Source organism: Bombyx mori, chromosome 26 (genome assembly GCF_030269925.1).
Source record: "Bombyx mori chromosome 26, ASM3026992v2".
Lineage (NCBI taxonomy): Eukaryota > Metazoa > Arthropoda > Insecta > Lepidoptera > Bombycidae > Bombyx > Bombyx mori.
This window is the reverse complement of record NC_085132.1, coordinates 9,091,796-9,104,124: the sequence shown is the minus strand read 5'-3', so window position 1 is coordinate 9,104,124 and position 12,329 is coordinate 9,091,796. Positions and strand designations below refer to the sequence as shown.

The following is a 12,329-nucleotide window of genomic DNA, read 5'->3' as shown; positions in this document are numbered from 1 at the left end:
CTAGTGCTTTTTTGGTTTTAATGAGGCGTAGATATAATTAAAGCTACATTGTGGTTCAATCTCGCGTTTCACATTTCCGTATTATCATTCCTGATGTTTCGAATACATAACAGTTTTTGTGGTTAGAGACAATTAATGTGTTATTGACATTTGAATTTTGAACTGCAATTTTTTTTTTTGTTTCTAATTTACAAACTTTTTTTTTATTGCTTGGTTGGATGGACGAGCTCACAGCCCACCTGGTGTTAAGTGGTTACTGTGGAGCCCATTGACAACTACAACTTAAATGCGCCACCGACTTGAGATATAAGTTCAACGGCTGCCCCACCCTTCAAACCGAAACGCATTACTGCTTCACGGCAGAAATAGGCAGGGCGGTGGTACCTACCCGTGCGGACTCACAAGAGGTCCTACCACCAGTAAAAAATATTAGATATATTGATAGGCCTATTTGATAGGCAGATATTTTGTTTTGCAAATGCAAACTAGATTTCATAATTGACTACACAATACGCAATTTTAGCTTTAATACAGTTTTATAATTTAATTTTTAAAAGCGTTGCTCATTTTCTTAGATAAACATAGGTTTTTTTTTTCCTACCTAAACTGGTAGCCTAGAGAGGCTATTCCAGCAGAACCTTAACTAGTAGGTGAGCTCACGGGGCTCGAACCTGACGACGATGCTAACACGAACCCTAGCAAGAGTCGTGCTTCCCAGAATCTACCACCGGAGTTAAAAACATAGTATGTTCTAAAGAGGCATATGAAAGATCTAATTTAGAAACAGTATTGTTTATTTCTTATTTTTAAAAGCGTTGCTTTTTTCTTAGATAAACATAGTATGTTCTGAAGAGTCATATGAAAGATTTACTTTAGAGACAGTATTATTTAGTTCAGCAGTAATAAAATATTTTTATTTCTTAACTAGCTGACCCGGCAGACTTCGGATAAATAAAAGACTTTTGTATAAAATAAACTTAAAAAGGGAAAACAAAATTGTTATTTTTATTTAATTTCGAGCATTTTCATTCATTTATCTACGTTTTAAGCTTTCTCTGGACTTCCATAAATAATTCAAGACCAAAATTAGCCAAATCGGTCCAGCCTTTCCCGAGTTTTAGCGAGACTAACGAACAGCAATTCATTTTTATACATAGAGATTAAGATTATAGTACACCGTAACATACGCGCTGTATCTCAGAACTTCTCGAATATTAACATCTTTCTTCTTCTTTAGTTTTTGGCTCCATTAGCTGGTGTCAAGTAATAAGAATTTTATAATTTGTCGTTTTAATTATTTACAGTTTATGAATAATAAAAAACGAAGGAAGCTTAATCAGTTGGCATGAAATTAAATGAAACGAGATGAGATGATATGGGATGAAATACAATCTCAGTAAAATGGTGGACATTTATTGAGACTTACTCAGTAGACTTTTTAGCCTTCAGCGTCCCACATTTGCCCTCAATAGATAATAGATTACTGAGTACAAATTGTGAACAAGTTAGTCTTCCATCAGGCTAATTCATTCATTATTGTTCTAATTCTCTCAAAATTATTTCTAAGTGTATTTCCCAACAGGAGTAAGGTGGCCGCGTTGCTGCTAGATAAGCATTTGCAAATCAACGGCATCTCCATGGGCGAGGTGATGCGAGAACGCACCAGTATCCAAATGCAGCCGATGGCGAGTAGCAAAATGAAGAGGGAACGAAAGGCGGCCAGAACTTTGGGCATCATTATGTCGGCGTTTTTGGCCTGCTGGCTACCTTTCTTCTTGTGGTGAGTGAGTTAGTTTTTTTTTATGACTTAGATGTGTGGACGAGCTCACAGCCCACCTGGTGTTAAGTGGTTACTGGAGCCCATAGACATCTACAACGTAAATGCGCCACACATCATGAGATATAAGTTCTGAGGAATCAAGTATAGTTACAACGGCTGCCCCATCCTTCAAACCGAAACGCATTACTTACTGCTTCACGGTAGAAATAAGCAGGGTGGTGGTACCTACCCGCGCGGACTCACAAGGGGTCCTACCACCAGTAGTTCTATAATTAAATAGGTTCCGCATTTGTCAATCAGCAAACGAAGATTTCTATTAAAAACTAGCTGACCCGGCAGACTTCGCAGTGCCTCAATCGATAAATAAAAGACCTAAGCTTTTGTATACAATTAACTTAAAACAGTCAAAAGGAATCCGTCCGACGGGGGACACAATAAAGGAAAAACAAAATTGTTATTTTTATTTAATTCCGAGCATTTTCATATTTATCTACCTTTTAAACCTTCCCTGGACTTCCACAAATAATTCAAGACCAAAATTAGCCAAATCGGTCCAGCCGTTCTCGAGTTTTAGCGAGACTAACGAACAGCAATTCATTTTTATATATATAAGATAAAGTCACTCTTTCTACACTATTTTTACTTCAAATATATTAAAATTTATTTTCTATCTTTTAGCTGGATTTTCTATAAAAACGTATTTGGTTAGTTTTTTTAAACTATTATTTATTATTAATTTTTTTGTTGAATTTCAATTTTTTCAATATTTTTTTTCGATTTATATTTAATGTTCAATTGTCATCGGTCTTTAATAATTATACCAAATCTCAAGTTAAACCGACGTTTTGAAGGGGGTCAAAATCATGTTCAAAGATTTCGTTACAAACATACATACGTCTGAAGCTAATAAAAGCGTATTAAAAAGAAGCGCTTTTTGTGACCTAATTATCTAAATGGCTTGTCGTCACGTATTATCTATCTAGAAGATTATGGGTGACAGATACTTGGTCATGTTTCATGAAAATACAGATAAATAATAGATTTCTTTTTAATTTGTATCATTTGGTATTTGAAAATCACCCACGAGTTTCTCATCGGATCTTCTGAGTGGATCGCGATTCGGATCCGATGGTAGATTCTGCGAAATATTGCTCTTGCTAGGGTCAGAATTATCAAGTCCTTCCGTGAGCAAGACTTATAATATTAAACTGCTCGTAGGAGGAATAGCCCTTTGGGCAACCAACAATTGGATACGGAAAAAATACATATTTGAAAATCTAAATTTTCGTATAAATTATAATAATAAAAAAGAAAATCATTAAAGAAAAACCGGATCAAGAGAAAGGAAACACCTAAAGAAGAAACATAAATGTCTCTCTCTATGGCACGTTGCAATTGATATACTACTAGAGGTATATAATAACCCAAGAAGCCTTGACGTCAGGTAGGCCGGTCGTAAAACCCTACGTAGCCTGATAGAGCATATGTTGTGCCAACCCCACATAATATAGAATTAGGGCAAGAACAAGAATAAAATGGTTAGTCACGTCTAAAACTTCGAGCTAGTCAAGAGTTTTTATTGAAAGAAAACATAAAAAAGCATCTTATTTAAACTGCTATTATTTTCACTGGTGGTAGGACCTCGTGTGAGTCCGCACGGGTAGGTACCACCATCCTGCCTATTTCTGCACTGAAGTAGAATGCGTTTCGGTTTGAAGGGTGGGGCAGCCGTTGTAACTATACTGAGGCCTTAGAACTTATATGTCAAGGTGGGTGGCGCATTTACACTGCAGATGTCTATGGGCTCCAGTAACCACTTAACACCAGGTGGGCTGTGAGCTCGTCCACACATATAAGCAATAAAAACAAAAACCACTCAAACGTTAAATTAATAGCAACTGCATTGCTTACTGGATTCTACTTGAAAATGTTTCTCGTGTACAGGTATATTATAACAGCTCTTTGTGGCGATGACTGTCCATCGCCTCCGCCCGTGGTGGCTGCGGTCTTCTGGGTGGGGTATTTCAACTCCGCATTAAACCCGCTCATCTATGCGTACTTCAATAGAGATTTCAGAGCGGCGTTCCGAAAGACCTTGGATTCTTGCTGCAGGTGAGATATTTGCTTTGTAATACAAACTTAAGGGTCTCTTGATATTGAGGAGTGAAAGGCTGTTGGCTTGGCTATTGAAAAGGCTATTTATTTGTTATAATTAAAGGTGCATTTCATTTGGTATTAGCATTGACAGATCGATGTTTTTAATTAAACCTCAATTAGGTTTACTCCATTGAAATAGCTGAAGATATTTTTTGTAATGAATTCTTTTTCAAAACTTAAACTTTAAATGGTTCTCTTGTAAAGTTGCAAAAATGTCTCTTAAATAGCCTTCATCTCTAGATAAGATCTTACATTGGATTGTTCTTAAATTAAACCTTAGAATCAGACAGGTCTAATTTTATTATCAAAACCACCATATTTTTTATTCCTACCTATTCTGATAGCCTTGAGAGGCTATTTCAGCTTCTCCTTGACGTGTAGGTGAGCTCACGGGGCTCAAACCGGGAGTGTTGCTAACACTGGCCTTAGCAAGAATGGTGTTTCGCAGAATCTACCTCCGGTTCGGTAATGCGACCCACTGAGAAGATCCGGCGAGAAACTCAATGGGCTAATATCATTAGATAACCGTCAACAAACTTTAACTGGTATGCGCGGTGTCGGCGTAGGATAGCACCACCCCATCTCTTCCAGTGTTTGTTGTCAACGACTAAGATATTCGCCAGGGAATTGACAACAGCCTTCTCTGGACATTATGCCATCACGGTGCCATCACCAGCCGGCATTTTCTGGAGGGGCATCTTGTGAGCCCTCATGAGCGTCACAACTACCTATTTCTACCGCGAAGTTCGGGACAGTCGTCATAAAATACTATCTAGACTTCATCCTCGTGTCTCAAAGGGTGATTGCGATGTTTATAACTTCCTCTGTGATCGAGTTATATATACCCCCGACAACGTAATAAAGTTTTTAATTTTTTATTTCTTAGATGTGTGGACTAGCTCACAGCCCACCTGGTGTTAAGTGGTTACTGGAGCCCATAGATATCTACAACGTAAATGCGCCACCCACCTTGAGATATAAGCTGTAAGGTCTCAGTATAGTTACAACGGCTGCCCCACCCTTCGAACCGAAACGCATTACTGCTTCACGGCAGAAATAGGCAGAGCGGTGGTACCTACCCGCGCGGACTCACAACAGGTCCTACCACCAGTAATTACGCAAATTATAATTTTACGGGTTTCACTATTATTACACGATGTTATTCCTTCACCGTGGAAGTCAATCGTGAACATTTATTGAGTACGTATTTCATTAGAAAAATTGGTACCCGCCTGCGGGATTTGAACACCGCTGCATCGCTTCAACACGAATGCACCGGACGTGTTATCTTTTAGGCCACGACGACTTCATAAATTATGCGTACCCTCCTAGGAAAATCAAAACCATTCTCTGTTATTAACTGTCTAATTTTGAAACAACCGTGTGCCCTAAAAGGGAAAAATTCGAGTCACGAACAATTCAGCGTAATTAATCAAAGGAAATTAGAAATTCAAATAAAATTACTGCTAAGTGATTCTAGATTAAACTTTGAGAATCGTCGGGTATACAATCATAATTGTTTTTATACGATTACTTTAAATAGGAATTACGAACTAATAGTAGGTATTATTAGATTATTATATTATATTGTCGCCTGGAGTGTGTAGAAAAGTACTCTGTGAATGAAATCGATTCCGTGGATAAGTGATGAATTTGTAGCACGTGTGCAACGGTATGCCCGTTTTTTTTTCTGGTATAAAGTTATACCAAACTAAAATTGGTATTACGATTTTTTATACCCAGTATCTCCATATTTTTTTTTGATACGAATACAAAAAGATTTTTATTTTTTTATTGTTTTGATGTGTGGACGAGCTCACGGCCCACCTGATCTTAAGTGGTTACCGGAGCCCATAGACAATTGCCTTCAGACCGACACGCATTACGGCAGAAATAGGCGATGTGGTGGTACCTACCCGTGCGGACTCACAAGACGTCCTACCACCAGTAATTACGCAAATTATAATTCTGCGGGTTTGACTTTTATTACGCGATGCTATTCCTACACCGTGGAGGTCAATCGTGAACATTTGTCAAGTACGTATTTTATTAGAAAAATTGGTACCCGCCTGCGGGATTCGAGCACCGATACATCGCTACATATGCACCGGGCGTGTTATCCTTTAGGCCACGACGGCTTCAAAAATCTGAGATACTATTTTTTTTTTGGTATGGTTAATGTAGTTATTAGATGATAGATGGAAACTTTACGGGATATATTATAATATGTATAGTTATATACTATATATATTAAATATCGCTTTAATCTTCAATTACATCAGACGTCAATGCACACGGGCAGATATGAGAAACATTTAGGGGTGCCGAACCTTCATTATCCCGGGACCCTCCAATAAATAGCACAACTTTGATAGTTTAAACCATTAAGCTGAGCAATGTGGACCTTTGAAGGCTTTAGACAAGTTTACTCTTAGGTACCTAATTAAGCCACTTTCAGACTACGCTATAATATAATATCATATAGTATATAGACGAGCTCACAGCCTACCTGGTGTTAAGTGGTTACTGAAGCTCATAGATATCTACAAATGCGCCGCCCACCTTGAGATATAAGTTCTAAGGTCTCAAGTATAGTTACAACGGCTGACCCACCCTTCAAACCGAAACGCATTACTGCTTCACGGCAGAAATAGGCAAGGTGTTGGTACCTACCCGTGCGGACTCACAAGAGGTCCTACCACCAGTAATTACCTTACTTTACTACCACCGGATCGGAAACGCGACTCACAAAGAAGATCCGGCGAGAAACTCAGTGGGCTGCGTTTGTGGGTTATTTTACTAGTCCTTCGTTGCAAGCGACGGGTTTGACGAGAACGATGACCGGTGCTTGAGATACCTAAAAGCACCGTTAGTGGATCGGGAGGATCCGTAATGACGTGTCTTGTCAGAGCGGTCTGGGTAGTCAGTCAGTATAATTGCTGTGGGCAGATATCATGCGCCTCACATTTACCTACCATTATATTATCGGAACCATAGAGATCATCATCATCACTAATCTCATAAAACCAAACTCATCACCATTCATTTGAACGTCTCATTACTTCATAACATCTTCAACCACATCACCTCAAGAAAATGGCCAACAACCATCATCATCACCCCTGCCTCGTTAGACAGGAAGTTCAAGCCCGGGCAGAGGAGATTTCCCTGAGGCCCGACCCGTGCCCTCGCCTTTAGGTATCATTACACAAGTTAAGGTTAAGACGTGGGTCGCCGATACGACTCACGAACGTGTCTTTAGGTACCATTACACAAGTTAAGCTTTCCTCTCCGCCCAACAGGTCGCTATGCGGTGACGTGGCCCGTCGCTATTGTTGTCGCAGGCCGCGTCGCGACCAGCACCACTCGAACGCGTCCTCCGACATCCACATGAACAACTGCGTCAAGTCGACTTCAGCAGACGTTCTGAGAGCCCACCTGCCCTCGTGCTCGCGACCGGACGACATCGTTTTTGCGACGTGAACAAAATAGTGAAGTAAAACAAAAAAAAATCGGTTGTCTGTAAAGTCGGTTTACTGGCGATAGTTGAACGTGACAACGTCATAAGAAAATAGTGATGGTGTAATTTATGTTGGTTCGTAGGTTTGTGGAATGCACTAACAGAGGTTTTTTGTGAGAAAAATATTTATTTTCTATAGTGGCGTCGGATGACAAAAGCTTTAGTGGTTAGGAAGCGCGCGGCGTTCGTTGCTTTGGTAACAGCACTGACTTCGTTTGCCTCAGGTAACCGGTCCGAGGCCCCCTCAGCTCTCGTTGAGCCCCACGCACTCCCTCTTACAAATCTTGTTAATTTAAAAACTAAGCTGAAAGTTTTGTTAACTTCTTATAACGAGACGAATCCACCACACAAACAAATATACACCAAATAGATCCAAATCACAGCTCCAAATTGATATTCAACGCATCGCTAACAGATGGAATGGTTTATTATGGATATTAATTATTACTATGGATATTTTGTATGGACAATTGACACCACATTCACTTTTCACTGAACTTCATAGTTGACGAAGACATGTAAATGTATTATTGTATAGCAGCTGTCCACACGGATGCATCGCTCACTCAAGTAGGAGAGAGACATGTCGAACGCTGCCGAACGCGGAGGCCGATTGTGCCTCTTTGTCGCTCGTTGCGCGCTCTCGCTTACACTTCAAGCCTTAAATGGAACGCCTCAATGAGTCATGTTTTTTCGTGCGTGCAGCCGGCTCCATCGAATTATAAGACGTTGTCACGTCGAAAACAAGTGCGGAACTTCGAACCAATGATTCTTAATTTGGTGTATATTTAGTACCATGGTTGTGTTTATTACCAAAGACGTTATTTACTAGTTAGTCTACCGTAGGCGTTGTGTATAATCGATTTAAGTAAGATTTATTGTGTGTAATTAAAAAAAAATGTGTGGTGTCCTGGGACACCGGATAGGAACGAAGTTCCTTATTATAAAAATATCAAATTTTAAGTTCTATTCGAGTTATAAAGAAAATAATTATTCGGCTATACATTTTTTATTTTAATTTTTATATTGAAAAAAAAACTACTTTACAAAGTAGCTATCAACTTTATTTTATTCACAATGATTTATAAAAAATATATAATAAAATATGTTATTTTTTGTACGTTATTACAAAGTTAAGTCGTACACGGTGTGCATTACTAATAAAAATCTTACGTTACGGACGTTTTTTCCCGCTTATGGTAGCCCTCCGCATCGTCCCATAAGGAACTTCGTTCCAAAAAAACAATATGCGTAATAAAACGCCTACTAGCACTTAATTTGTTTAGTCTTAAATTATAAAGAATAATTAGCGCACTTTCTTTTGTAAATATAAGTCAGATGTATGCATGTAAGTGGTTTTTTTTGCTAGTAAATTTTCTTTTTATTCGTTAGGCAGGCGCTTGGCTCTGCCCCCGGCATTGCTGACGTCCCTGGGCGATGGTAACACTCACCATCAGGTGGGTGGGTCACCAAAAACAAAGTATTTTTTAATACTACTGGTGGTAGGACCTCTTGTGAGTCCGCGCGGGTAGGTACCACCGCCCTGCCTATTCCAGCGGTGAAGCAGTAATGCGTTTCGGTTTGAAAGGTGGGGCAGCCCTTGTAACTATACTGAGACCTTAGAACTTATCTCAAGGTGGGTGGCGCATTTACGTTGTAGATGTCTATGGGCTCCAGTAACCACTTAACACCAGGTGGGCTGTGAGCTCGTCCACCCATCTAAGCAATAAATAAAAAAATAAAAAAATAATAATAATTTACTAAGAAGTTTTGTTGTTTGATTTGATTTGATTTGATTTGGTTAGTTACTCGGTCGGGAATTACTTTCTCTTTAGACGACTACCCACGACACGCCCGCCTATATCAAAAGATAATATAATAATAAATAAGCCTTAATTGCTGTTAGAGTTTAACTTATTTAACTAAACATAAAATGATAACAGTAGAGGTAAGAAAACTATAAAATTAACTTATACTAAAACATATCCCGGCATTCGGGTTATCTCTCCTCTTAACAGCTTGTCTTTCGTCAAAGGCCTCCTCTAAGGATTTCCATTTGCTTCTGTCCTTTGCTGTACGTAACCATCCTGGCCCAGCTACTTTCTTCAAAGATAATATGTGGGACTTTTAATTATTAAAAATTTAACGCGGGTCAATCCATGGATAGCGTATCATTTTCTCCAAGCTCTAAATAATTGATCTGAAAAAATGTCACAAACAACTCCCATTATGTACGTATTGCTCAAAGAAAAACCAATACAGTAGCTTATAAAGCCTCAAATGAAAATTCGATTAATTACCCACAAGAAATCGAGGTTTCGTAGTAAAAGGCTTTTATTACAGCTGCCTTCGATATGAAAAACGAATTTTTCAAAGGAAGTATCGACAAACTTGAAACTATTTTTTTTATTGCTAGATTGGTGGACGAGCTCACACCCCACCTCGTGTTAAGTGGTTACTGGAGCCCATAGACATCTACGACGTAAATGCGCCACCCACATTGAGGGTAGGAACCACCACCCTATTTCTGCCGTGAAGCAGTAATACGTTTCGGTTTGAAGGGCGGGGAAGGCATAATACTGTTAAAAGTGAGACCTTACAACTCATGTCTCAATGTGGATGGCGACATTTATGTTGTAGATGTCTATGGGTTCCGGTAACACACCCAGTGGACCGTGAGTTCGTCCATCCATCTAAGCAATCAATAAATAAATTAATTGACCCAGAAAATATTTATTTATCTTCAAAAGTGACAGTTTAAATGAGTTTAATTAATAATCTCTTCCGCAGTACGTCATGTACGGAGACATATCATTACCTATAACAACCGATGATGTTTAAAAATTTTAGAACAGTTTTTTTTAACTAATAAATACTAACTGTAAATTATTCGAAATGTCTGAAATAATATATACAGTGACTATAACGAATCTATATATTAATACGTGAAGCAAAAACTTTGTATCCCTTTTTACGAAAATTGCGCGGACGGAGGAGTATGAAATTTCCCACACTTATAGAGAATATAGAGAAGAAGTGCACAATGCTAATATTTTTTTTAAATAATGCATAAAAGATACATTAAATCAATAAAGAAAACATTACACACACTACATACCATGTATTTGACGCACACACGCATGCATACTATTTATTGTCAAACTTTTGTTCTTGACGTCTGTGGTCAAATTGAGAAAAGATTAAATATTGTTTGTCTTTGTTAATATTTTTTATATTATGTAGTCTTGGCGAAATTTGTGATTATAGAAGTATAAAATACAATCATAATAGTGTACAAACTTACAATTTCAATTAATTATAGTCGAATTTCGACTACTGCAAGACCTCTAGTGCAAGATTAAACTATAAAATTAATTTTTAGTATTACGAACTCAACGACTTGGGATAATTGAAGAAAATACACATCATTTGGAGTGGAGTATCGGAGTGTTTCTAATTAAAATTTAATATAAATCGATTGAGTATTCATTCATTGATGGCTGATTGAAGCGGCTAAGGCCGATGATATTGCAAATTTAATAATAATTTTGAAAGCGATTATGAGAATTCTTAGAATTCTCGTTCACTTCTGACGGGATTGTTCAAGGATGGGATCCCGATAGCGAGATGTCTGATTAAATTTTTCATTACTCTGCGGAACCAAATATTAATTCAATTAATCAATTTCGTTCAATGCGAAATAAAACTTGTAAGTCGAGAAATAATCTTTAGAATAAAAATATAGTGTCAGAAAAAATGATTTTATTGTGAAAAAGCGTGGGGAGCTTTTCAGGATATTATCGAAATAGCCCTTCTACTCATGTCTGTGCATAAAATATTTATAACTACTTATACCATGCACCCCACGCTTTTTTACAATAAAATCATTTTTTTTACTACACTATTTTTAATTCAAATTTATTAAAATTTATTTTCAATTTTTTAGTTGGATTTTCTATAAAGGCGTATTTTGTTAGTTCTTTTAAATATATTATTTATTTTTCATTTTTTAGTTGAATTTCAATTTTTTTCAATTTTTTTTTTCATTTTTTTTATATTGAATTGTCATCGCTCCTTAATAAGTTTACCAAATTTCGAGTTAATCCGATGTTTGGAAGGGGTCAAAATCATGTTCAAAGACTCCGTTACAAACATACATACAGACGTCTGAAGCTAATAAAAGCGTATTAGTAGACGGAAGTTAGGGCAATAGCAAAATCTCGACGATATGTTTTCGTGGTCACGGATATACGAGGTGTGGTCATCGGTGACCATGAAAACTGTAACGTATTCGAAATAATAGAATGACCGAAAACCGTAAAAGTAATTTTAAAATATATTTTCTTAAAAAGCACTTTAGTTATTTTGTCGCTACCTCTAAGAATGCATTCATTGAGCACACTCAAATGTTTCTAAACTCAGTTTAATAGCAAATTTGTGTAATGAATATCAAGATCGGCCCATTCGACCCACTCGTGCCTCGACTTTATGAGGAAATATCTCTTTAAATAATACACTAACTAGAAACATGAGTCAAACTGTAGAATAGGGATCGCACCGCATAAAATAAAACTTCCACTGTTCCAAAATCTTCTGTTATAATAAAATTGCAAACCAAACCCGCAAAATTTTAATTTGCGTAATTACTGCTGGTAGAACCTCTTGTGAGTCCGCACGGGTGGGTACCACCAACTTGCCTATTTCTGCCGTGAAGCAGTAATGCGTTTCGGTTTGAAGGGTGGAGCAACGGTTGTAACTATACTTGAGACCTTAGAACTTGTATCTCAAGGTGGGTGGCGCATTTGCGTTGTAGATGTCTATGGGCTCCAGTATCCACTTAACACCAGGTTGGCTGTGAGCTCGTCCATCCAT

The 12,329-nt window shown here is 37.8% G+C and overlaps 1 protein-coding gene across 1 annotated transcript in view; it reads left to right on the top strand.

Annotated features, from left to right (window-relative positions):
• The window catches only part of LOC101746929 (octopamine receptor beta-1R), a 58,642-nt gene extending 46,637 nt beyond the window's left edge, over positions 1-12,005 (top strand). Inside the window, exons 3-5 of the mRNA XM_004922076.5 lie at positions 1,583-1,780; positions 3,725-3,892; positions 7,240-12,005. Coding sequence (XP_004922133.2) covers positions 1,583-1,780; positions 3,725-3,892; positions 7,240-7,420 — 547 coding nt within the window. The 3' untranslated portion in view covers positions 7,421-12,005. The remainder of the gene's footprint in view (positions 1-1,582; positions 1,781-3,724; positions 3,893-7,239) is intronic.
• Positions 12,006-12,329: the final 324 nt, after the last annotated feature.